General features: G+C 56.3%; 1 protein-coding gene across 1 annotated transcript in view; it reads right to left on the bottom strand.

The window, feature by feature from the left end:
- The window catches only part of ITPR3 (inositol 1,4,5-trisphosphate receptor type 3), a 66,867-nt gene that overhangs the window by 27,696 nt on the left and 12,089 nt on the right, over positions 1–27,082 (bottom strand). The window contains exons 2-17 of the mRNA XM_068960696.1: positions 24,868–24,938; positions 12,349–12,470; positions 10,511–10,597; positions 9,889–10,047; positions 9,604–9,702; positions 8,729–8,812; positions 8,014–8,160; positions 7,721–7,816; positions 7,153–7,203; positions 6,825–6,967; positions 5,851–5,950; positions 5,612–5,772; positions 4,858–4,999; positions 3,191–3,352; positions 791–963; positions 145–264 (exon numbers count right to left, since the gene is read on the bottom strand). Of these exons, the coding sequence (XP_068816797.1) occupies positions 145–264; positions 791–963; positions 3,191–3,352; positions 4,858–4,999; positions 5,612–5,772; positions 5,851–5,950; positions 6,825–6,967; positions 7,153–7,203; positions 7,721–7,816; positions 8,014–8,160; positions 8,729–8,812; positions 9,604–9,702; positions 9,889–10,047; positions 10,511–10,597; positions 12,349–12,470; positions 24,868–24,938 (1,917 nt within the window). The remainder of the gene's footprint in view (positions 1–144; positions 265–790; positions 964–3,190; positions 3,353–4,857; positions 5,000–5,611; positions 5,773–5,850; positions 5,951–6,824; positions 6,968–7,152; positions 7,204–7,720; positions 7,817–8,013; positions 8,161–8,728; positions 8,813–9,603; positions 9,703–9,888; positions 10,048–10,510; positions 10,598–12,348; positions 12,471–24,867; positions 24,939–27,082) is intronic.

Genomic DNA, 27,082 nt, shown 5'->3' with positions numbered 1-27,082 from the left:
AGGCTCTGGGTTGTCTGCAGAGAGCAGGACGCCTGTTCCAGCCTGAAGCCGACCAGCGCCCCAGCTCTAAGGCGGCCGGGGAGCCGGGCAGGGGGAGCCCTGGGAAGACTGAATCGCGGGCAGGAGACGGTGCAGCCAGCTCACTCGGTCTGGATGAGAATGTCGCTGTTCTTGGGGTCCAGCACACACTTGCAGATGAGCTCCTGGGTGACGGGGATGGCGATGTGATTGGACACACACAGGTCAGACAGGTAGTCCAGGAACCTGGGGTGACAGCAGGGAGGGGCTCAGAGGCGGGCTCCTGGAGGGGGCAAAGCCCCGCCCCCTCCGCCTCCCCAGCTGGCAGCACCAGCTCCCCGGGGCCTGCCGTTTACTGCTCCTCCTCCCTTCCCAGAGCTCCGAGCTGGGGCTGTGGACTCCCCCGGGAGAGGGACAGCCCACGGGCATCACCCTGGGGCTAACTGCCGAGGGGCAGAGAAAAGGACGCCCAGGGGAGGAGCGATATTCAAAATATTTAACTGCTTCACTGTGGGCACTGACTTGCCTGCTGGAAAAGGTTCTGGGGGCCTCCTGCTATACCGGAGTCAACATTCTTACTGTTAAACCGGGCCAAATTTGGGAGGGGACTCAGTGAGGGGCTGGGGGGACCAGGGCCTCAGAGAGGGGGCAGTTTACCAACAAGTGCAACAGGATTTATTTCAAGATTTAACAGCCAGCGTCAGCGGCTCTCTTCCCCAGGCAGTGCTGGGAGCAGGGAGGGGTGGTGGGCTGGGACGGCGAGGGGGCCCACCTGGGCTCCCGGTTCTTCCGCACCAGGCTGACAAAGGTCTCCACCTCTGTTTTGGTGATGTGCTTCTCCAGGAGCTTGCGGTTGTTGTGCAGCAGGGCGGTGATGGTGTCTTCAGCCAGGATGTCATAGCCAATCTGGGACTGCATCATCCCGAACTGCTTGGCGATGTGCTCCTAGGGACAGCCAGGATAAGGGTCACAGGGAGCCCGCTCCGCTCCAGGACGCTGCCTCCCGGCCCAGACCCTAGGAAGCTAAGGGGTCCAGGAGAGGACACCAGCCCCAGGCCGAGGGTGGGTTCATGTACCACAGATATTTAGCTCCCATACAGCTCCGTGCCAGAGTGAAACCCCCACGACGGAGGGACCCTGTTTGTTAGCAGACCAGCTACATGATTGGTGGGGCCCGGTGAAAGTGAGATAGTAGACTCTTCCCAGAAATAAACCCACACACCTATGGTCAATTAATATTCAACAAAGGAGGCAGAATATACAACAGAAAGTCTCTTCAGCAAGTGTCATTGGGAAAGCTGGACAGCCATGTGTAAATCAATGACCTTAGAACACACCATCTCACCAAAAATAAGCTTAAAATGGCTTAAAAACTTTAAGATACAACACCATAAAATTCCTAGAAGAGATCACAGGCAAAACATTCTCTGACAAACTGTACCAGTGTTTTCTTAAGTCAGTCTCCAAAGGCAATAAAAATAAAAACAAAAATAAACAAATGGGACCTAATCAAACTTACAAACTTTTGCACAGCAAAGGAAATCATAAGCAAAATGAAAAGACAACCTACAGAATGGGAGAAAATATTTGTAAACGATGTGCCTGACAAGGGCTTAACTTCCAAAATGTACAAAGAGCTTACACAACTCAACAACAAAAAACGAACCCCCCCCCCCGATCAAACAATGGACAGACCTACCTAAACAGACAACTCTCTAAAGAAATACAAATGACCAATAGACACATGAAAAGGTGCCCAATATCACTAATCGTTAGAGAAATGCAAATCAAAACTATTAATACAATGAGGTACCTCCTCACACCAGTCAGAATGGCCATCGTTAAAAAGTCTACAAACAACAGATGCTGGAGAGGGTATGGGAGAAAGGGGACTCTGCCACACTGTAAGTGGGAATGTAGTTGGTGCAGCCACTATGGAAAATAGCGCAGAAGTTCTTCGAAAAACTAAAATAGAATTACCATATGATCCAAGAATCCTACTCCTGGGCACATATTCGGACAAAACTATAACTAAAAAAGATACATTCACCCCTGTGTTCACAGCAGCACTATTTACAACAGCCAAGACATGCTGCCGCCACCGCCGCCAAGTCGCTTCAGTCGTGTCTGACTCTGTGCGACCCCATAGACAGCAGCCCACCAGGCTCCCCCGTCCCTGGGATTCTCCAGGCAGGAACACTGGAGTGGGTTGCCATCTTCTCCAAACCCAGGGATCAGACCCATGTCTCCTGCATTGGCAGGCAGATTCTTTACCACTGAGCCACCAGGGAAACCCCATCGTGGAATACTACTCAGCCACTAAAAGAAAAAAAAAAATAACACCACCATTTACAGCAACACAAATGCAACTAGAAATTATCATACTAAGGGAAATTAAGAGGAGAAAGACAAACACCATATGATGTTACTTATATGTGGAATCTAAACTATGACACAAATGAACTCATCCATGAAACAAACAGGCTCACAGAGAACAGGCTGGTGGGTGCCAGGGGAGGGGAGGGGCTGGGGGATGGAGGGGGGGAGGCTGGGGTTAGCGGATGTGAGCTTGCATACATAGAATGCATTAACAGTAAGATCCTAATGGACAGCACAGAAAACTCTGTTCAATATCCTATGACAAAGCATAGTGGAAAAGAATAGTTTAAAAAGGAACATAGCTATAACTGAAACACAGATGTATGACAGTAATTAAAACCATTATAAATCAACTATACTTCAATGAATTCAACTAGAGGTTTTTTGTTTTTTTTTTAAGAAAAGAAATAGCAGGATTCTTATTCAAACATTAAGAATTTCAAGACAGTCATCGTGGAACATTAAACCCAGTGTGAGGTCCCTCAAAGGACAGAGCCAGGCTGTGTGCCGTGAGGACCGGCCCACAGTCCGATCCCCTTGAGACAGCGCCTGGCACAGCGGGGTGCGCCTTGGGGAGCACGTGCGGGGTGTGCCTTGGGGAGCACGGCGGGGTGCGCCTTGGGGAGCACGTACGGGATGAAGGAGAGCGGGAGCACGTGCGGGGTGCGCCTTGGGGAGCTCGTGCGGGGTGCGCCTTGGGGAGCACAGCGGGTATGCCTTGGGGAGCACGTGCAGGGTGAAGGAGAGCGGGAGCCGGCCAGCGGGCAGGGGCAGCAGGCCGGGCGGCGCCCACCTGGTTCTTGCGGTAGTCCTCCTGCGAATGGCGCAGCACGCGGTAGCACAGGCGGAACATGTGCTGGTAGGGCGCGTTCTTCTGGTCCGACAGCTCCTCCAGCCGCACCAGGGGGCCCTCGCCCCCCTTATCGCGGAAGGGGGCCTTCAGAATGCCGAAGATCTGGAGAGCACGGAGAGTCAGGAAGATGCCCCACATCTGCCCGCAACCCTCATTACCCTCAGCCTCACGCTGACCCTGCCCGGAGGCCACCCTGACATTAACCCCCAGCTGGTTCTCAGCTGCACATGGCCCCAGCCCACCCCTCACCCGCTCCCCTCTCCTGGCTGGAGTCCTCAGGACACTGGCCTCGGCTGGCCCCTCCCCACCGTGAATCCTAGTCTCAACTCAGGTCCCAGGCCTGGCTCAGCCTCTGCAGGGAGAGGTGAGGGTGGCTGCAGCTCAGGGGTCTGAGGCTAAGAGAAAAGGCAGGCCAAAGCAGAGTGGCCAGAGCTTAAAGGGTCAGATGCAGGCCTGCCCTATCCAAACCCAAGTTTAACTCGGGGACTGGGTGTGGGTGAAGAACTGTTATAGGACAGCAAGCAAAGAGCCGGAATCACACGGGATGAGAAATCCTTAGTTGGATCCTGATTCCTCCCAAAAAAACGAGCTTTAAGCAGGCATTTGGGGAAAGGCCCAGAACGCTGGTCTGGATGGAGTGTTGTTGCTAGTTTCCTTAGGTGTGGTCAGGAGACTGCTTACAGAGAACGATGCTTTTTCCCTTAGGAGATGCACACTGAAGCGTTTATAGAGGTGAGGTGCACCCTCCTTTGAGATGCGTGGACACAGGGGCGATGTGGAGATGGAGAGTTATAGAAAGCCAGACTGGCAAAGTGGTAACGAGTGCGTGTTCACTGCACTCTTCTTTCAATACTTGCTCAACATTTGAAATTTTTCATAATAAAAATTTGGGGAAAAAAAATTGTTTAAAGCACAAGTTCTCACTCTGACATCTGCATGAAAATCCTAGCCCTACGCTTCCAAGCTGTGGACTCGGTCAAGTGACTCCAACCTCTGCACCCTCGAGGGTGAAATGAGGATAATAATTAATGAGACTTCCCCTGGGTCGGGAGGATTAAATGAGGTGATGGGCACTAAGGACAGAGCCTGGCACACGGTAACAGCGCAGGAAGTACTTATCTTAAGAGGTGATGAGACCAACCGCATCTCAGATTTTTTAAAAAATAATAATTTTTTTTTAATGTTTAAAGAAAACAGCAGGGAGATCACAGCTCAGCTGGAGAGGTGAAAAGGCAAGCTCATGTCAAAAAGGTGAGCTTTCCCTCATGGCTTGGCGATAAAAAATCCGTCTGCCAATGGAGGAGACATGGGTTCGATCCTGATTTGCCACGGAGCATCTAAGCCCGTGAGCCACAGCTACTGAGCCTGTGCTCTAGACGCCGGGAGCCACGTCGGCGGCAGCTCGTACGCCCTGGAGCCCGTGCTCCGCACCAAGGGGAGCCACCCCAAGGAGAAGCCAGAGACAGCCCAGGCGCAGCAACAAAGACCCAGCACAGCCAAAAATAAAGAGAACACATATATATAGTAAAAAAAAAAAATAGAAGACGTCCTGCTCGCTGGCCACGGGCCCGCCCCGAGGCCCGCCCTGCCCCCGGTGTGCGCAGCACCTGTTTGAGGATGTTCTGCTCTCGCATCAGCTTCTGCCGCTCGCGGTTGGGCTTGGTGACCATGATGTCCAGCACGTTCTGCCCATTGTTGGGGACGTCACTGACGAAAAACACCAGGTCCTCCAGCAGCTGGATAACAAACCTTCACAAAGGGACGCCAGGTGAGAGGAGTGTGAAGGGCTGACCCTGGGCACCCCGAGGACCCCCTCACGTGCCCCCAGGGGCAACCAGCCCTTCGCCACAGCCAGTCCTGCCGTCATAGCACACAGCCTGACACCTGCCTTCCACTTCTCTCCCAGCCTCACCCTGAGCTGCTCTCCACGTACACCCCTGCCCCCATCCACCCTGGATTCCAAAGTGCCCTCTAGACAGAGAATCCCAGGATACTCCGACCTGGACAAAAACCAGTAGGGCACACGTGGGGTGTCTGGTGTGAAGGGCTCTCTCTGCATTTCCATCCTGCCTGCCACTTACTAGCTGTGTGACCACGGACAAGTCTCCGAACCTCTCTGCGCCTCAATCCCATCATGAGTGAAACAGGGGTAATGATGACTCCATCACAGAGCCGGTTCTTGGAGTATGTGAGCAGTGAGCCTGGGGCCCAAAGTCAGCCAGGGCCCGGCAGGGACTAGTCCCCGCCTGTCACCCCGTCAGCCTGTCCGGCTTCCGCTTTGACGCCTTCGTCCACGAGACGCCGACCCCAGGAGGACAAAGGCTCTCGGGGAGCCCCTGGAACCCTGCCCCTGCGGCCCACCTGCGGTCATTCTGGCTGATGAAGCCCTCGTGCAGCTTCTCCACGGCGCTGGCCAGCATGGAGCTGGCGTCGTTGGCGAAGTCCAGGTCTCGGATCTCGGACACGGGAACCGACACGATGGCGAAGGCCTCCTTGTCCTCCTTGGTGGGGCAGGTGCCCAGCTGCAGGGACACAGGTCAGCAGGGCCTCCAGGGACCAACCTGGGCCCCAGCCCGGCCCCCAGTCCTCAGGGCCCACACCATGAGTCGGATGGGCCGCTCCTCCTCGACATCGATGGGCACGTTGGTACTCTGGATCCACGTGTTGGTGCAGAGGTGCCGCAGCCGGACGTAAGAGTTCCTGCAGGAGGTCAGGGCCGAGCACAGAGAGCGCGTCGCAGCACCTCCCGGCCATCTGCCGGCTCTAACCCCCGCGGCCCTGCATCTTCCTCCTGCCTCCACAGCCAGCGGCCGTGGGCCAGGGGCGCCTGTCCCCCCCCCCAGGTGAGGAGCCAGAGAGAAACCCCAGGCCCTGCGCTAACTGCTGTGAGTTCCCACACCCTCACACCTCGCCCACTCTCCCCAGACCCACGTGCTCCGAGAGCCCAGGCGTGCATGCAAGCTCGGGACCCAAATTCATTTGGACAAATGAGGTTATTTACACTATTTATCCCGTTCAGTGTCAACATGCCTGCGTCTCACATCAGAAATAGTCATGTCTTTCATTGTGAAACACAACTACCTTTCAGAAATGAAAAACAATCTGAACCTCCAAGTACATCTGGCCTCAAGATGCAGATAAGGGATTAGGTAACCCTCCCATGAGCCCTTTGACGGGTAACTCGATAATCCCACTACACAGGTGAGGATGTCGGGGCCAAGTGACCGAGTCAGCTGCCTGAGATCAATGTTAAAGCCTGACTGGCACCCAGGAAGCTTCCTGATGTTCCATCCTAAAATCTCCAGGTTGGAAGACCTTAAAGGTTAGGGAGTCCATCCCCTGCACCCAGTGTGTCCTGAGCCCCAGGCCAACTGGCTGTAAAGAACACTGGAGAGAAGGCGGCACCCAGGGTGCAGGGCCCACGGCCCAGCACATGCCAAGTTTGGTGGTGCCTCGGATCTGGATCTCCAGAGGGGTGGGTCATGGAAGGAAGGACAGAGGAGCAGGGGGTACTGGGGGTCCGGATACCTGCCCAGGCAACCCCCTCAACCCCAGGCCCACAGCGCCCACCCACCGGGGCACGAAGGAGTCGGTCTTCTGCAGCGTGGTGGGGTCCAGCTCGAAGAGGGAAGCAATGTCGTTGCCGTGGGGCACAGCCACCAGGCGGTACTTGATCTTCTCCCCAACATTCCGGCGACCTGAGCGGCCCTGTACGCCCTGGGGGTGGGCACCCTGACTCAGGCAGGAGCTCTTCCCTCCTCTCAGGCCCCCCAAAACCACTCAGGATCCCACCCGAGAGGCCCTCTCCCTCCAGCCCGCTTCCCAGGGTCTCATGGCCTCCCCTACCCCGGAGCTGCGCACAGTCACCCTTCCCAGGCCCCCAAACCCTCCCCAGTCCTCACCGTGCCTGCTGCCTTGGGATCAGAGGCGTCACCCTTGTAACTGGGGTTCTCCTGCTCAGAGATTCAAGATGGGGAGCTATCCACATGATTCCCGCTCCAAAACGACCCTGGGTTGGGGCAGGCAGCCCCTACCCTCCCAGGGGTGCCCAACCCGGCCCCAGGACTCATGCCAGCCCTGGAGGACACACCCACAAGATCACTGCCCTCCCCAGACCCACAGTTGGACGGACGGACACACACACACACACATACACATCCCGATACACACAAGCCTGTGCGTCATGGACAAAGACAGATGTGGAATGTTAAGCTCCACGAGGGCTGGGAGTCGAGCTCACTGCTGTAGCCCCAGGGCCTAGAACAGCTGCTAGCACAGAGCAAAACATCATCATACCCGTGAGACTTATCATCGCCCGAGCATGACTACAAATACCGGTTAAATAGATAAATAAGCACAAATAAACCAGGGTCCACAGACATGTGAGTCTGTGTGCAGGCGTGTGCCAGGCACACATGCTCGTGCTTGCCAGGCTGGGGCTCCCAGGATGCCCTCTGCCTCCCCACCCACCTCAGCAGCCAGGTAGTTGCCGGTGGCCAGGTGCTTGAAGCGGTAGAGGCCGTTCCAGTGGCCAGCTCCTCCACGGCACGGGTCGTGGTGGACCACCTGGGTGGGGCAGGAAGAAACACGTGGGAGGAACACTGCAGGCCCGGAGGGCTCTGGGAGGGTGGCTCTGCGATCCTCTCTGGCCCATTGGCTGCGGAGAGGCTCAGAGGAGACAGATGCTGTGTTTGCGTGTGGTGGGGGGGTGACCTCCTACCCGGCAGGGGTGGGGAGCCCAGGGCCGGAAGCGGGGCTCTGACCTCCACCTCCCAGAGGGCGTTGGAGCTGGTGGCCGACGTGGCGGACTGGCGCAGTGTGGTGCGAAGGAACACCTGCAGCTTGCCCCTGTACTCGTCGCACGTCAGGAACTTCTCCTGCTCCGCGTGGAACAGCCGCACCACGTCTCCCTGCAGGCGGGCCGTGGGCTCAGGGTGGCCGAGGACCCTCCCGGCAGACGAGCCCCCCGTCTCAGACGCCTTCCAGAGCCAGCAGGCACATGGAGCCCCCGCCCACCCCCGCAGAGGGCGGCCACGGGCAGGGGAAACCCGGTGTGTTCGAGCGCCCGCCATGGCAGGCACAGGCCCTGACCGGGCAGCCTGGCATCCTTGCCGGAGAGGGCATGGGGCAGAGGGTAGGGGGCCTGGCTTGAACTGTGGAGAGGCGTGGGTGAGGGGAGAGAGCGCTCAGAGGATCTGCGCCCACGGCCCCTTCCCAGAAAACAAAGTGAGCTCAGCCAAGACTGGGAGCGGATGGAGCAGGGGTTTCAAGCCCAGGGACGGAGAAGAGGCCAGCCGGGGCGGCTGGGGACGGCCCTGCGGGGTGGGGGGGCTGGGAGGGGTGTGGAGCCAGAGAAGAGGGTGCATGGGACAGGGGCCGGACAGGGAGCAGAGCCGGGTGCCTGGCAGGTGGACACAGCGGGGCAGGGGGGCTGGGAGTGGGCGGGGCGGCAGGGGAAGGGGTGTTCCCAGCTCTTACCCCTTTCAGCACCTCCTCCAGGTGGTCTCGGAACTGCATGAACAGGTTGATCTTCCAGCTGGTGTTGCAGTTCACAGAATTGACCTGGGGAAGCACGCAGAGACCCATGAGGCTGGGCAGGCCCCCAGCCCCCCGGAGTAGGCGGGGCTTAAGGCCCAGAGCGGGTGGGAGGAGACCAGCCCAGCGCCCACTAATGAGCATAGGGAGGGGGTGTCTGCCCCCAACCAGGGCCCCCAGGCCCCAGCCCAGCTGCCCTGGGGCGGCCACCCTGTGGGCTGGAGAATGTGGGCAGACGCTGGGAGACAGGAAGGGGGTTGAGGAGGCCCACCCAGGCCCTCCAGCGGTAGACAGGACCAGAGGGAGCAACCCTGTGGGGAGGGAATGTGTAGACACTCCTCCACTGCAGGGTCAGCCCAACGAGACTACCAACTAGGGTCCCCGGACTCTTTAATCTACAGAAATTAATAAGAGGCCAGACAACCAGTTCAGACAAGGCTTTAGCAGGATTCATGCTGCAGCCCTAGGGAGCAAAAACAAGTCCCAGGTGCCCTGCTAGCTCATCTTATAAAGGGTGAGAGTGGGGGTGGATCCATGGGCTGGGCCAGAGGCGTGGCTTAGGCGGCCTGCCGCTCCTCACTGGTGCCCTGTGCAGCAATCACGCCCAGTACCTGGCTTTCGCTCCCAGTATCTCAGAAATAGCAGTTGGTTTTTGGCCTTTTTGCATCCTGCTGTTCCTAACTGCCCACACTGTGAATGCATGCTGTTACGCTTAATCTCATAGTTTCTTTGGATTTTGTTGCTCAAGAGACGTTTGGCCAGGTGCAGGCCCTCCTGCACCTACCTCAGCCCACCTCTCTCTCCCCCTCCCCGCTCACCTCCTTGCAGCCGGCGTTGTCGCTGAGCTCGTAATTGCTGGCGTGCAGAGGCTGCCCGGCGTTGACAGGATTCAGGATCACCTTGTCCCCCACAACCACCTTCAGGGACCAACGGAGCAGGGTGAGGGTGCGGAGGGCGGGGCCCCCAGGCTTCTCTCTGGTTACTCTGCCCCCTGAGAAACGGGCCTAGGCTCGTGCAGCGCCCCCGCCAAGGACCCTGCAGAATGCCCCCCAGAGCTGCGGCCTGTGCCCTCCAGCAGGTCCCTCCCCCTAGGCCATCCTCACGTTGTCCCCGTTGCTCCGCAGCTTCCAGAAGGGCTGGATGAAGAGCCAGGAGCCCTCGTTGCCCGTGGCGTCCAGCGTCACCCTCATGGCATTCTTCTCCAGCAGGGCCGGCAGCCGCTTGTTGACGGTCAGGTACTTGTTACTCTTCATGTGCAGGAGCTGGGGGGCAGGGCGGGAGTGAGGTCACCCCAGGAGGCCAGCCCATCAGAGCAGGGGGTGCACAGGACCCTTGGACACACAAGACACAACCACGACCACACACACACACCACACCCAGTCTGGCACCCAGGTGATCACACAAAAAAGCGCGGCTCTAGACAGCGTACTCATATTAGCTCCCGTAACCCTGTAACAGCTGGAGAAAAGTATTTACTATCGCTGGCCTGATCGTCAGATGGGGAAAAGAGAGGTCCAGGGAAGGGAAGCAACTCGCCCAGGCCACAGAAGCACGACGTGAGCCTGGCCCCCAGGGCTCCAGGCCCTGCGCTGTGACCCCCGTGCTGAACACACACACACCCGTGGACACGGCTCACAAGCACCGTGCACACGCAGAGGCGGGCGGGCAGTCGTCCCACGGGCCGGCCAGGTGGTGCCCCTCAGCCCACACCCGCCCGCCCCGCACCTGGATGACGCTGCCGTACTTCACGACATCCCCGTGCACCTTCTTGTTCTCCGTGTCGTTCTGCTTCTGCTCCATCTGGGCCGCGTGCTGCACAGACACACACCGCGGTGGAGGGCGGGCCCAGGACCTGGAGGGCCACGACCCCCCCTCACCCACAGGCCCTGCCACTGCACTCGGAGTGAACCCCCGCCCGCCCGCCCCGGGCCATCTGCCCTATTCCTCCCACTGCTATGGGAGAATGAGGCTCAGAGTGCAGAGGGGCCGCCTGGGAACTCAGCAGGCAGCCCGGGGTCCCTCCTCTCTGCCCCCTTCCCACCACCTCACTCTGGTGGGGGCCAGCCAACAGACCCCTGAGCCCCCCACAGCCCCAACACCCCCAGCAGATAACCTAAGGCTGGGCCTCCTTCCCCGTCACACCAGAGTCCTGGGGCCCCGACTCAGAGCCCCTGGCCCAGCCCCGCGGGTGTGCTGGGCACCACGTCCTCCTCCTCACTCCTCTGCGACTCTCCCTCCCCAGCACCGCGTGTGCTCCCAGCCCACTGCCTGCAGGGAGCCTTCCCTGGCGGGGAAGGATCCAGCTCCGGTCCTCCAGGATTTGGTTTGCCTCCCATTAAGGACGCCTTTGTAGGCTCTTCTGTCCCATTAGCCTGGAAGCTGCCTGAGGATACGCTGTGCCTCCTCCATCAGATTGGGGGGCCGGGGGCTGGGGGGTCCTGCTGGTGTTGGGGGGCGCTCTCTCCTCCATCAGACCAGCTGTCCTTAAAGCAGCAGTCCCTCTGCCCCTCCATCTCCTCAGTCCCGTTATCCGGGCCTCAGGCCTGGAGCTGCTGGGAGGGTGGCTGAGGGGGCGCTGTGCCAGGCACCACAAACTGACTTTGCACAAACCTCAGCGCCTGGCTGTGTGAGCACGTGTGAATGGCCCACCCCCTGCCAGACCCACAGCCCAGCCTGGGCCTGCAGCGGCAGCAGGGAAGAAGCTCACGACAGCCCCCAGCGGGGGTGAAGATGGTCTCCGGTAAAACAGAGCTCAGCAGCCCACACCCAGCCCCCTCTTTCCAGCACGGCCCCACCGGGCCCTCTCTTTCCCCATTTCACACCCACCTCCTGGGGAAGGGGATACTGGAGGCAAGGCCGGCCTGGTGGTGGGAGTGGGTGGGGCCCCAGGCCCCAGCAGCATGCTACAACCTTGCTGACCCCAGTTAAGCCTCCCACTCGCTTCCACTGGACTGGGGGCCCTGAGCTCGGTCGGGAGAGAACTACCCAGGATGTGAACCGAGAGGCCTGAGGGCCACCACCGGGCCCTCACACCATGCAACAACGTCTGCCAGAGAACCAGGGATAAGCCCCATGCCAACTCGTAGGATGGCCCCAACGGCCTAGTCCCCACGAAGGGCCCCAGGCTCCAACTCTACAGAATGAGAGGAGAGGCTAAGACTAGTTCTCAAATCAGGTTCACTGAAACCACTTCTCTAGAAACCCCTGTAACTCCAGGTACAGTTGCCCGGGTTTCTCACTGCACTACGATGTGCTGCTGAAGGCCTAGCTAAAACCCGCTGAAGGCAGTCCACAGCTCACTGCACCATGGGTCCTGGGACAGGGCTGCACCGGCCTGGAGGAGGAGACACCTGCCTCTAATGGCACAGAGCGGCGGATGAGTGGGCCTCTGGCCGGGCTCAGACCCCCCACCTCCTTCACAGCGACACACACCAGTCTCTGGCCGAATGGGTCAAACCTCGGGACTCGGCCACTGGGCCCTGTCGGCTCTGATGAGCAGCAGCCCTGTGCGTGTGCCCGGGTTCGAGACACACACGGGCAAGTGGGCACCCGCATGCCCAGACCTGTAACTTCTGCAGCAGCACTACGTCAGCGATCTTCTCCTTGTCCTGCTTGGTCTGCTTGGCCTTCCAGTACTGCTTCTGGGCCGAGTAGCGGTTCATGGGACACACCTTGAAGAGGCAGTCTGGGAGTAGGGGAGCAGAAGGAGGGAGATGGGTTCACATGGGGCTCCGGGAAGACCCCAGCCCGCAGCCCTGCCCGCAAACTCCGCCTCTGCTCTGCCCCTCACCACTGCCCCTGGCCCCACCAGGGTGAAGAGGCAGTGTCGGAAGACCCCCAGAGAAACTGAAGCATCCTGGATTGTGCTGAGTAGGATGGAGGGGCCGAGAAGCAGGTCTGAGAACAGGCCCTCACCTGGGGGTGGAGGCGTGCCCTCTTCCCCACGGGAAGTTTATCAGAAGCCCTTAGGACCCCTCCTGTACCCGGTCTGGGTCCAGGTTTTGTACTCTGGTGGCCGACAGTTCACAGCAGCAGCCCTCTCTGGCCCACCACTATCTTGCCCCCAGTTCCCTGGGAAGTTATCAATACATCCCCCACCCCAGAGAGGTGGCCTCCATCCCACAGCAGGAGGAGGAGACTGTCTGTTGGTCCCTATGGGATCAACCTGAGGCCTCTCTTCCCCTGAAACCACCTCCTTGCTTGGCTCGTCCCTGCCCTGTAGGAGCAAGACTCCCGCCTGGGACCCCTTCTTCATAATTCTCCCTTTTAGGCTCTGATTCTAGCAAATTCAACCTAAGAGCCAATTAAAATTCCAGAAATAGGTTCTTTATTAGCTGGTTTTTATTTTGGAAATAGATACAACGTCAACGATTTTCATAAGCCCAAACTCCAGAAAGAATGTTCAGATTTTTCTACTATGGAAAGGAGGTGTGAGTTGGAAAACCCTGAAGTGTGGTGGGAAGAGACAGAAGGATTTGGGGTGCGGTGAAACCCTGGCATGGGGACAGGGAGTGTCTGACAATCCCACAGGCCGTGCTTGGAGGCAGTGAGCTCTCCGTCACAGGAGGGAAGCCCAGGAAAGCACAGGACTGAGCTCATGGCCCCTAAGACCCCTCTCAGGCTGCGGTGCTATGCCTCCCTGATCGGCAGCAATACGGGAGGAAGACGGCTGCGCTGGGAACCCAGACAGGGCCTCCGGGGAGGCAGATCTCAGAGATGGGGCGCCCCCCCCCGCCCACCGCCAGGCCCCTCCCTCTAGCCTCTAAGGGAAGGCTATGTCCCCACTCTGGTCAAAGCTAGTCCTACAGCCCCTGGAAACTAAAAACAAAACTGGGGTTTCTGCCTAGCCCACAAGCAGGCAGAGGCCCCTGGTCATCAGGAAGGGGAACCAAGTGAGGCAAAGTTCCGAGAACACAGAACTTCCTTGAACGCAGCGGGGAGAGACAGCTGCATAAGCAGACGGAACCACCGAGAGCTGCCCCAGCTCGCCCACCCTGGCACCACCAGCACGAGAGGGCGTCACTTCGGAAACACTCAGTTCTTTGCCCAGAGTACGTCTTCACAGGGTTCTGCCCAACCTTCAAGATGCTGGGGGGTCACCCCCTCCACGAAGTCCTCCTGCTTCTCCAGGCTAAATGAGAGTTTTCAGGGCTCCTGGTCCCCCGGTCACCACATTATAGTTCCCAGTAGAAGTTGGGGGACCGCGGTGTTTTAGAAATGGGAGGGGGTGATCTTTGTTGTCCCAACCAGTGAGGTCACAGCTAGCCTGTAGTGGGCAGGACAGGGACGCTAGGCACCGGTGCCCTAACACAAAGGGGTCCCACCTGCTCACAGGGGGGCACTGCAGGCGCACTCTGGGCCCAGCGTGGTGCGCAGAAACAGTCGTTTCTGCATTCTTTTAGCAAACTCTGACTTCCCAGGAGTGCAACTGCGATACAAACAGGGATCTGCATTGTCCTTTGTGTTGTTCAAACCTCACAGGGAGGTTTGTGCTGTTTCAGAGAAGGTATCACATGGCTGCACCCACCAGCTACATTTGTGGCAGCAGTACTCGTGATTCAGAGGCCAGCTCTGACTGCCGCCTCGAATCTTCTAGTTGTGCCCAAGAATTCCTTCTAAAATCCGTGTGTTACTTGCTTATCACTGTTGTCCTTCTTTTTCTCTTGTCATGCTTGGGGCATTACACTGTCCCTGTTCCCTACCCGCAAACCCTCCACCCACAACGCCACCCCCCCAGGCTCCAGGCTCACTCAGATCCTGGCCCTAGACCCCCCATTTTATATTACATAAATATGCATATGAATCGGCTGTATTGTTTTTTAATTCCACTTTATAATATTAAACGGAGGCTCTGAGTCTGGCTGGCTGGTCAGCTTAGACAGGAGGGGGCAGTCCAGGCCCTGAGTGAGCCTGGAGCTGGGGAGGGCAGCAAGCCCACGACCCTGGTGATGGGGTGCAACCCACCCCTCCCCACCCAGCTGATGCCCGCCACACCCAAAGCAGAGAGGAGAAAAGGAGGGGAGATGGACGCTGCCCCGGGTGCCCGCAAGCAGAGTTCTCACTCTTCTGACCTGACTCACCGAGGAGAGAGATTGCGGGGTCACCGTTTCATGAAACAAATGAGGACTTCCTGTCCCTGGTGGTGATGAGCAGGCTCTAGGCCTGACAGGGCAGAGAACCCTGGTTATAGTCCATTCTGGACCCACCTCACCAGAAAACAACGAAAGCAACCAGATTTCTCAAACGCGTATTATTTTAAGACTTCTTAAAGAACTGAGAAAGGCTTCCCTGGTGGCTCAGTGGTAAAGAAGCTGCCTGCCAACGCAGGAGACATAAGAGACGCACGTTCGATCCCTGGGTGGAATGATCCCTGGAGGAGGGCGTGGCAACCCACTCCAGTAGTCTTGCCCGGAGAACCCCATGGACAGAGCAGCCTGGCAGGCTACAGTCTGCAGGGTCACAAAAAGTCGGACATGACCGAAGCAGCTTAGCACACACCAAGAACTGAGTGAGGGGTCATCCAGCCAGAACAGAAGATCGAAAGGGGAACCAAGGAGGTATGTAAACACCCGAGCAACTTTACTGGGCATTTGTTGAGTCCAGAGAACATGAACTCTTATCTGGATGGCTTTGCCAGGTGACAAGGCAGATATTCAAGCCCAGGCCCAGGGAAGGAGGGAAGCATAACAGGAGACCCTCCCTTTAAAAGCCGGAACTTCAAAGGGCTACACCCCCAGCATGGCTTGACCCCAGAGAACAGCTCCTTCCCAGAACTAGGGCCCCACGGAGTCCCTTGGATGGTTCCAGGAACCCCAAACTCAAGCCCGGCTTCAGGCTCATGTCTTGGACAGGCAATGTCCCCAGGCATCTGGGGACAGGACAGCCATGCCCTCTCTGGAGGAAGATACCATCATTCTAGTCCACAACCCCTCAGACCAGATGTTCAAATGCAATGACCCATATACAGTCAAAGATCCCCAGGAATTCCTGGGAGCCAGACGCCACAAGAGAAAACAAACCCACAAAGCAAGACACTAGAAACAGACATGAAGAGACTGCAGACAGAGCCACCATCTGTAAAGCTCTGCTTAAATCAGTAAAGGAAAGCTTGAGGGTCTCTGTAGAGACACAGGAAACTATAAAACGTGACCAACCTAGGCAGCATATTAAAAAGCAGAGACGTTACTTTGTCAACAAAAGTCCATCTAGTCAAGGCTATGGTTTTTCCAGTGGTCATGTTTGGATGTGAGAGTTGGACTATAAAGAAGGCTGAGTGCCGAAGAATTAATGCTTTTGAACTGTGGTGTTGGAGAAGATTCTTGAGAATCCCTTGGACTGCAAGGAGATCCAACCAATCCATCCTAAAGGAGATCAGTCCTAGGTGTTCATTGGAAGGACTGATGGTAAAGCTGAAACTTCAATACTTTGGCCACCTGATGCAAAGAGCTGACTCATTGGAAAAGACCCTGATGCTGGCAAAGCTTGAGGGCAGGAGGAGAAGGGGACAACAAAGGATAAGATGGTTGGATGGCATCACCAACTCAATAGGCACGGGTTTGGGTGGCCTCCGGGAGTTGGTGATAGACAGGGAGGCCTGGCGTGCTGCGGTTCATGGGGTCGCAAAGAGTCGGACACGACTGAGTCGGACACGACTGAGTGACTGAACTGAACCGAACTGATAAAATGTAACACGGCAGAAAAAGAACCAAATAGAATTTCTAGAAATAAAAAAGCTTCACATTTAAAACTCACTGGATGTAGCAAGAGATGCATCCTAACGCTATTCTATCCCATTCTTTGAAGGATGGTTGACCCCATGACAGGGACTTAACAGCCCACAAGGGGTCAGAACCTGGATCTGAAGAACACACGCTACCCTGGAGCATCCCAGCAGAGACCTGACTCCCGAAGTGACCCCTCGCTGCTCCCTATTCCTCTTTACCTTTCTTGGAAACTTGCTACTAGAACTTGTCAAATTTGTCTTTTGCTCTTACACAGATCCTCCCCTAGAGCCTTGCCCACAATACACACCATACAATGCTTGTTGATCCCCACTCCTGAGCATATTTAGGAGAAAACTTTAATTCAAAAAGATATATGCACCCCAACGTTCACAGCAGCATTACTGACAACAGCCAAGACACAGAAAATCAGCCTAAAGTCCACCTACACGTGAATGGCTAAAGAAGGTGTGGTATATAGCCACAATGGAATATTAGTCAGCAATGTAAAAGAATGCCGTTTACAGCCACATGGATGACTTAGAGATTATCATATTAAGTTAGAAAGAGAAATACAAATACCATATGATATCACACATTCTGAATCCAAAAAAGCGATATAAATGAACTTATTTATAAAACAGGAAGAGATCCACAGATACAGAAAACAAACGTACAGGTACCAAAAGGGGTTAGTGAAGATAGTGAGGGCTGGGGTGGGAGGAGAGACAAGCTAGGAGACTGAGATTAACATACACACACTACTATACACAAAAACAGGCAGATAACAAGGCTCTACTGTAAAAGCACAGGGACCTATATTCAATAGCTTGGAAAAGAATCTGAAAAAGAATATATATACATACACATAGCATAGCGTATAGCGTTAGTCGCTCAGTCGTGTCCGACTCTGCGACCCCATGGACTTTAGCCCATCAAGCTCCTCTGTCCATGGAATTCTCCAGGCAAGAAAACGAGTGGGTTGCCTTGCCCTTCTCCAGGGGATCTTCCCCACACAGGGTCAAACCCAGGTCTTCCGCATTGCAGGCAGATTCTTTGCAGTCTGAGCCACCAGGGAAACCCATACATACACATACAGATATATGTATATGTATATATAACTGAATCACTTTGCTATACATCTGAAACTGTCACAACATTGTAAACTAATTATACATCAGTTTTTTAAATGGTTTAAAAGACAGGAGAAAAGCAAGTAAAAAAAAAAAATGCTTATTGAATGAATACATGATTTGAGCCCAGGAAAACGTCTGTGGGAGACTTCCCTGGTGGTCCAGTGGTTAAGAATCTGACTGCCAACTCAGGGGACACGGGTTCGATTCCTGGTCCGGGAAGATTCCATGCCACAGGGCAACGAAGCCCGTGCACCACACCTACTGAGCCCTCGAGCTGCAGGTAATAAAGCCACGTGCCCAAGAGCCTGTGGTCTGCAACTAGAGAGTGGCCCCCAGTGACCACAACTGGAGAAAGCCCGCGCACAGCCACGAAGACCCTGCACAGCAAAAGGCAAATGAATCAATAAATTAGTGCTTGAGGTTCACCCCTGCACACATCTCCCTGCTGTCACTCTGCTTCGCTCTTTGCCCAGAGGTGGCCCTGCCCAAACCCAGGAGGGGCCAGACCCTTCCTTTTCACCGGACTGCGGGGCAGAGGGAGGAGAGGACAGCACGGGACCCACACAGGAGCAGCAGCATCAAAGGCCAGAGAGAAGTCGGGCTGCAGGGGGCTTCCCTACAGCAAGGACTGTGTGCTTGGGCATGGGCCAGGGGTGCCAGGCACAGGGCTGGCGAGGCCGCAGACATGAGGATATTCATTCATCGAATAAAATCAACTGACATTCCCAGAAACTGACCGCTGTTGTTTAGTCACTCGGTCGTGTCCGACTTGTTGCAACCCCATGAGCTGCAGCACACCGGACTTCACTGTCCTCTGTCCCCCAGAGCTGGCTCAAACTCATGTCCATTGAGTCGGTGATGCCATCCAACCATGCTGTCGTCCCCGTCTCCTGACTATGGCATGAAATACTCCAAAAACCACTGCGTAGAATCATCCAGGGGAGTTGGGAGATTTTAAAAAAACACAAACTCTCAGGTCCCCCATAGACCTGGGCAGTGGGTGAAGCCTAGAGAAATGCATTTTTAAAGCCACACCCCACCCGCACCCCCAATCCCAAGTGGTTCTTCTGCTCAACCAAGGTTGAAAAGCACTAGCAGGGGACTCGAGGCGAGAACAGAGCACAGGGCATAAAGTGACGCAGCCACAGTTGTGCATAAGCTCTGTATAAATCGTGTAAACACCTGTTTCTAATCTTTACCACTTAGACTCATCTTACAGAACACTGAAGGCTCCACTGTGGTTACAGAAGAAAATGCAAAGTTTATTCAGCCTTAACGATGTGAAACATAAAGGGTGCGTGGCTGGTACAGGCGGAGCACTGTAGGAGCTGATGGGATGAGAAACAAAGGTGTGACCGCGATACTCGGGTTTATAAAGGCGACAGTGGAGAACCTACACCAGCCACAGGATGCTGCTGGGGTGGGGGAGGGGAAAAAGTGGAGGGGTGAACTCTCCTGAATAAGCTCAACATCTGGTGACCTGGGGGAGCAACCAGAGAAATGATGCAAAGGGTGAATGGGTTTGCCTTCTCTGGTTCCACTGCTGGGGGAGGCACCGAACGGGACCACCCCAGCAGGGAGCAAATGTGCACTCTGGATCAGAACCCACAGACGTCCCTTCCCTCGGACTCAGCAATTTCGCCACTGGTCCTTCATTAAATCACCACCACCACCACCTTCATTCCTACAGCACAGTCACATTTGTACAAAGCGACGAGAGGACTTCCCTGGTGGTCCAGAGGTTAGGAATCCGCCTGCCAACGCAGGGGACATGGGTTTGACCCCTGGTCTGGGAAGATTCCACATGCTGTGGGGCAACAGAGCCTGTGTGCCACAACCACCGAAGCCTGGGCTCCCCAGAGCCTCTGTTCCCCAGCAAGAGAAGCCACCAGGACGAGAGTCCCCGTGTCGCCACTGGAGAAAAGTCCATGCGCAGCAACAAGATCCAGCGCAGCCAAAAATGAATAAATAAACAAACCTCAGTTTTTAAAAACGTGATGAGAGACAAGGGTCTTGCAGCAACACTGTTGAGAATGATAAAGACTGGAAACAGGCATGTGCCCATCGAAGCGGGCTGGTTAAATCAATTACAATGGAGCCGCATGAGGGACAGCTGTGGAGCTGTGGCAGGGGAGGGTCAGAACCTGGGTAAACCTTGGAGCAATCAGGCTAAGTGAGACATGCCAGTCCCCAAAGAACAAATACTGCATGATTCTGCTCATGTGAAGTACTTAGACTAATCAGATTCATAGAGACAGGAAGTCAGATGGTGGGGTGGGGGGAATGGGGTGTGAATGGGGAGTTATTATTTAATGGATATAGAGCTTCATTTTGCCAAAGGAAAAGCAGTTCTGTGGATGGACGGTGGTGACGGCTGATGAGAGAGTGCTTAACGCCACTAACCTGTACACCGATACACTTTTTTTTTTTTTTGGCCAGGCAGTGCAGCTTGCAGGATCTTAGTTTCCTGACCAGATATCGAACAGGGGCCCTCAGCAATAAAAGCACAGAGTCCTAACCCCTGAACTACCACAGAATTCCCACGACCTGTACACTTTGTCAACAAAGGTCCATATAGTCAAAGCTATGCTCTTTTCAATAGTCACGTACAAATGTGAGTTGGACCATAAAGAAGGCTGAGTGCCAAAGAACTGATGCTTTTGAACTGTGGTGCTGCAGAAGACTTGTAAAAGTCTCTTGGACTGCTAGGAGATCAAACCAGTCAATCCTAAAGGAAATCAACCCTGAATATTCATTGGGAGGACTGATGCTGAAGCTAACGCTCCAATGATTTGGCCACCTGATGTGAAGAACCGACTCACTGGAAAAGACCCTGATGCTGGGAAAGACTGAAGGCAGGAGGAGAAGGGGACGACAGAGGTTGAGATGGTTTGATGGCATCACCAACTAAATGGACATGAGACTGAGCAAACTCCGGGAGATAGTCAACGACAGGGAAGTCTGGTGTGCTGCAGTCCATGGGGTCACAGAATCAGACACAACTTTAGTGACTGAACGGTACAATACACAATACACTTAGAAATGAATAAGATGGTAAAGTCTGTGTAGCCATTCACCACGATTAAAAAATAAACATTTCTGCAATGCTTAAAAGTAGATCATCTGTAGGAACAGTTTTCACAGTTGTCCAGGAATACGGATACAAATGAGTTTTTAAAAGAAAAAAAAAGGAGGGAAAGAGAGTTCAAGATCTCTATGTACTAATATAGAAAGGTCTCCAGTAGGATCTATCCACAGCAAGACCCACAGAGTAAAAAGAGCAAAGATACAGAACAGAGTCTATAGAACACCACCCCAGGGACTTGGGTGGTCCAGTGTCTGACTGCAAGGGACACGGCTTTGACCCCTGATCCCTGGCTGAGGAACTAGGATACAACTGCCCTGTGGGTGCGGCCCCAGAAGCCAGTGCTTCCTCGGTGTGAAAAAAGGAGAGGAGTCTAAATACACGTTTGCATTTGCAAGAAGAGCCAGGGAGGATGCATAAGCTGAAGACAGTGGCTACCTAGAGGAACAGTGGAGATGGGAGAGGGCGTGAGAGCCAGTTCCTGATGGATGCTGCAGTGTTCTGACGTGTACCTGGATGAGTAAATTACCTAGTTGGACTCTCCAGCAGGGCAGTCCCTGGAAATGGGGACAGGAGAGGGTGGGGTGGGGGTGCCCGTGCCCTCATCTGGATCCTGGAGTCTGAATTGGTTTCCCTTTCATAGAAAGGAAAAAAAGAAAAGACGAAGAATAAAACGGTAAGTACCCCCAGAAACATATGAAAAGATGTTCTGTCTCACTAGCAGTCAGAGGAATGCAAATTAAAACCACAGTGAGATGCCATCTCACACCCAGCGGGCTGGAAGACATTTAAGCGGGACAAAACCAGGAGGGGGCTGCAGCAAGGGCACCCACAATGTGTCAGGGGTGAGTGGGGGTGAGCCCACACAGCCCCCAAGGAAGGCAGCAGGGGCCGTTCCTAGAGAGACAGAAGAGCTTCCACCCACCGGGGTCAGCCGCCCTCGGAACACACCCGAGAAACCCTTGCACGCGAGCTCAGGGAGACACGTGTGCACCAGCTGCCCACTGCAGCATTGCTGGCAACTGTCAAAAACTGCGAACGAAGTGAAGGTTCATCACAGCAGAACCGAATAGAGGACTGCCGTTGGCTCACCCAGCGGAGTATTACGCAGCAATTAAACAGATGGACTAGAGCCACAGGGATCGATACAGATAATTCCCCAAAAACAGTGCAGCAGGAGAAAACTGCAGAGAGGTCTGTACAGGCTACCTTTACTGTATGCGGTCGGAAAAATGGAAAAGAATGCCCTATATAACTCATACAAATGTCTCTATATATTAGTAGCAAAAGCATAGAAGCAGGCCCCTGGATGAGGTACCCCATTTTCTGAGAGTGTCTGCCTCTGGGGAGGGGGAAGGCAGAGAAATCAGGGAAGACACAGGGGGCTTCGGCATAAGATGCTGTCTCTAAGAATGAAGAGGATCTGAAATAACCAGGGCAGAAGGATTTGAGAGAGCTCAGTCTTGGGTACATGGCTGTGTGTTATTTTTCTCTTTGCAGGCTCTTTTTAGTAGTTGAAATGGATCTTTATAACAATACAAGTTAACAATGAACCGGGCTTGGAAGATGGGCAGGGAGAGCAGAGGCCTGAGGCTGGGGGTGGAGGGCACCCAGCAAGAAGCACAGGGAAGTCCCCTCATCTAGCCCCGCCCCAGCACCTGCCCCTCCTGGATGAGGTAGGTGACCCCTACCCTCTTCATGGGGTTGCCTAGCAGGGATGTGAGCCCGGAGCTTCCCAGGGAGACGGGAGGTGGGTCCCCCTGCACCGGGCCTCCAGCGCTAGCGTGGAGGAGAGGGCTGTGGGACGGACCCTGCGGGATGGATCCTCCATCCCTCCTCGCGGGAGCCATAACCCGAGGCTCTAACCCGAGGCCCCCGCAGCGAACAGGAGGCCAGGGAGGCCGGCCTGGCGCATGGTGCCCAATACACTGGGGCGCCCACAGCCTGGGCCTCCCAGGGCCCTGACAGCTCCGGAAAGAATTCCCTGAGCATGTCGGGGCTTGGGACGGCCCTGGGAGGTACCGGAGCTGAGACCACAAGCAGGGAGCTAACCAGAGGCCGATGGAGGCTGGGTGGGGGCTTCACAGGCTTGGCCACCCCTCCTGGGGACCTCCAGGGTCGGCAGAGGAAGGGGGGAACCCGCCTCGTGGGGAGAGAGGGCGAGACGCAGCTCCCAGATAGGGCGAGGCCCCCCAGGCGGCCTCAGGACACAGCCAGCCTCCCTGAGAGCTCTGGGCAAGTTCTAGATGCCTGCCGTGGCCCCCACACCCTGGGGTGGGGGGGGTCTCCCTCCAGGGCTGTTTGCAGAAGAAACACCAAACAGTGAGAGACCAGGCTCCAGGGTTGGGGGGACCCTGGTCTTGAAGCTGGAAAGATCTGCAGCCACGTCTCTCACCCCAGGTTCTCACACTCCAGCGAACACCCACCAGCCAGGGGGTTGCACGGACTCTTGTCCCAGAGGGTGGGCTTCTTCTCAGGTCCACACAGGGCCCCACGGGGTCCAGAGGGGCCTCGGCCCACCTCACCCCGACCCCCAGGCCAAGGGCAGCAGGGGCAGGAAGGAGGCTGGAAGCTGAGCCCCCGGGCGTCTCCGGGGATCACGCGGCAGCCCCCGAGGCTGGTGGGGGGCCCTGCTCACGGGCTTTGGGACAATAAGGAGGAAGAGAAAGGAGGGGGCGGGAGGAGGGCAAGAAGTCAAAGGAGCACTTGTTCTGCTAAGTAGAGGTTTTGTTGTCAAAAACTGGCCCCAAACTCTGTCTCTGGGGACTCCAGGGCAAGCCTTGGTCCACCACCCCCCACTGTCCGTCACCAGCTCCCACCTCGCCGCACAGCTGACTCCACACACGGCCACCCGCCACCTTCTCTTTTCCTGTCGGCCCCAGTCACCCCCCACCCCACACAGCCCAGCCTCGGGACCCTCACCACGCCCCCCAGTCCTAAGTTCCTCCTAAGAACTCACGCGAAGCCCTCAGCCAGAGCAGAAAAGTGCAAGCTCTCCTCTTTCTGGCTCCAGGAAAGTGCCAGGTGTGCCCCCGCCCTCGCCCTAACTGCCCCCCACCCCACTTCAGGACCAGGGCAGTCTGAGCTGCGTCTCCAAGCAGCTGGCCTGCACGAGCACCCTGAGACCTCCACCTTTATCAACAGCATGGCTGATAAAGATGAGGAACACTGGCGGTGCTGGTGGGAACCAGGGAGGCGACCAGGATCAGGGAAAATGTGAGGGAATGTGGCCAGACGGGGCTGGACAAAGGGGACACGTGGCCCGACCTAAGAGCCCACTCAGGCATGCGATGGAAGCAGAACAGCAGATGTGGGTCCCCTGTGGCCTGGGGGAACGCCCTCTGTCTCCGTACTCCGATGGATGGGCAAGGCCCCCCGGCAGACAGCCCAGGAGGCCGCAGAGCCCTCTTGAATCCTGCTCCCTCCGTCAACCGCATCCCTCTTGGGACAATCCCAGCTGACCTCTCCCCAAGGAGCAGCCACATGGGCAGACAGGCGGCACCGCCGGGCGTGTCCCAGCCCGCTCCCACCCTGGCCACCACACCCAGGATCCGTCTGCCTGCCTCAGCCTCACAGGGAGTCACCACGATGACAGCTTCCCCTGCTGGGCGCAGGAGCGGCAGAGTTTCAGCCCCAGGCCTGCGGGGCAGGCAGAGGAGCCCACGGACGGCTGGGCACACAGAGCGGGGAGACGGATGCCCAGAGTCACACGGCAGAGCCAGAGCCCGCACCACAAGCCCCCTCGGGCAGGAGTCACCCACGCCGCCTGGGGCCAAGGACACAGTCACAACCGGGGCTGGGAGGAGGGACTCAGGCAGCAAGGGCTCCAGTCCCTGCACCAGGCGGCATAGAGCAGGGCGAGCAGGTCCTCAGGAAACACCCAGTCATGCAGAGAGCCTTGCGGGGAGGTGGCAGGGAGGTCAAGGGAGGACAGGCCCCCCCGGCCAGAAGTGGGTGCACCCCTGAGAAGTAGCGTGTGCCCCCACAGAAGTGAAGACAGAGGCACCCTGACAAGAAGGCGTCCTCTGGCCGACGGGGGTTCCACAGACCACACGAGGGCTGCGGGCGCCCGGCCTGGCCCACCCACTGGGCCCGGGCTGTGTCTGCACCCAGGACTCGGCGGGGGGCGCGAGGACTCACCTCGGAACTTCTTAGGGGGGTTGTCCAAGTCGCCGGCCGCGGGCTCCACCACACAGCGGTCATCCACCAACCTGCGGGCCGAGGCAACGAGTCAGCACAAAGAAGACGCCCGCCTGCCCATGCGGCCCAGGGCACCAGCAAGGCCTCCAAAGAGACTGCGCGAGGGACGGAATGGAAGGCTGGGTTAGCAGATGTAAACTTTTATACATGGAATGGGTAAGCAACAGGGTCTTACTGAGCAGCACAGAGAACTACATTCTGGAATGGAAAAGACTGTGAAACAGAATGCAGGCCTGTAAAACTGAATCGCCTTGCTGTACAGCAGCAACTAACACAACGCGGACTCAACTACACTTAAGCAAAAGCAAGAAACCTCTCCCCATCACCGACAATCCCATGCCAGCAAGCCAGCCCCTTTCCGGGCGCCACTGTCACAAGGCGAGGTCCCCCGGGTAGGGGTGGGGGAGCCCCACAAAAAGCACAGAGGCACACGCAGTCCGCCACCGCCCTCCCCCCGCTGGAGCTGCAGCTGCGGCCTGGGGGTCTACGGCCAGTCTAGGCAACCACACACGGCCCTGAGACCCCACCCAGACCTGATGGAGGAGCGAGAGAGAAGGGCACCGAGAGACAGAGACTCGGAGAGACACAGAGAGACAGAAAAGACAGTCAGAAAGACAGGGGAAGAAGCAGAGGCCGAGAGACTAGAAGCAACCTTCGAGAAACGCTGATGAGACTAGGGGGCAGCCTCTGGGTCTTGAAGACAAGACAAGGAACCTTGCACCTCCCCAGCCTCGTCAGGCCCATTCCACACCCTCCGCTGTGGTCCCTGGGCCTGAAATTCCTCCCCTCCATTCTGGCTGGGGTTAATCCTGAGTCTCTGGAGGACACCCAGCCACCCATCCATCCATTCCCACATTTAACATTCTTCAACGCCACACAAGCCTCTAACACAATGATGGTGACGATGATGACCCACCATCTCAGAGGCCAGCTCTGTCTCAGCACTTCACAACCTCTGCCTCTTAATTCTCACCAACTCCCCGCAGGGGGCTAGTCATGAGCACTATTTTATAGAGGAGGAAACTGGGTTTGAACATTAATTTGTCTCAAGGCACAGAGCTAATTCCAAAGCCTCCTTCTGCTCCTCCCCTCCTTGGATTGGCCAACAAGGCCTTTTGTGATCTGACCTCCACCCACTCCTTAGCTAGCCTCACAACCTCCCTGCCCCAGCTGTTGGGAGGTCTCAAGGTCCCTGGAACTCTCATCTCCACAGAGTGGTCCCAGAAGCCGCCCCACTGCTCCCCTCCAAGCCCCTCCATTCTTTCATTCTTTTATCCTCAGTCCCTCCTACCCGGTGAAGCCTTCCTTGGCCAGTGCCCTCCCACCCTCCGGGTCCCCCTACCCACCCAGCCCTGTGTTCCCACAGCACCTGGTCCTGGCCTCTCCCGCGGCCATGTCTCCTCTGGGGCTCCTTGCAGCGTCTAGACCATGAGTTCCCTGAGGACAGGAACCTGGGGTTTCCCCTTTGGAATCACCAGTCCACAATAATGACAGCGAGCAGGATTTTGCTTCCAATGCTTTCATGTATTATTTAATTTTCTAAGTCTCCCCTGTGTTTGCAGGAGTTATTCCATTTTGCAGGAGGTATGGAGAGGGATCCGGCCGAGGACACATAGCCTGCAAGCAGCAGAGCTGGGCTTTGAAGGCAATGGTGCAGCCTCAGAAAGGGGAGAGAAGGGCCTGCTGTGAGGACCCACTCAGACGGCTCCCCATCCCCAGCCTCCAGCGCCATCCTCTCTCCTCCACCGGCACTCAGGCCCTTGGTCATCTTGGCCACATGCACGGGTTCAAAGAACCGCTTGTAAGTTCACTGATAACTTCTGCCTCCACCTCCTCTGTCCCTCTTCCCCCAAACTCCAGGTTCGTAATCTAACCACCCACTCCACGTCTCCACTTGGATGTCCACAGGAATCACAAACTCAGCACGTTCCCAACGCGGAGCTCCTGCTCTTCTTAAAGCCCTCTCTCCATCCAGCTAATCCCTCCGTGCAATTGCCTGGTCCTCTCGCTCACCTCTCACAGCTAACCTGTGAGGAAACGCTGTGGGCTTTATCATTAAAATATGCATGGAATCTGAATCTAAACTATGACAAAAATGAACCTATCTATGCAACAGAAACAGACTCACAGACATAGAGAACAGACACAGACATGA

Source organism: Capricornis sumatraensis, chromosome 22 (genome assembly GCF_032405125.1).
Source record: "Capricornis sumatraensis isolate serow.1 chromosome 22, serow.2, whole genome shotgun sequence".
Taxonomy (NCBI): domain Eukaryota; kingdom Metazoa; phylum Chordata; class Mammalia; order Artiodactyla; family Bovidae; genus Capricornis; species Capricornis sumatraensis.
Note: the sequence above shows the minus strand (reverse complement) of the source record. Positions and strands in the feature narration are given on the sequence as shown.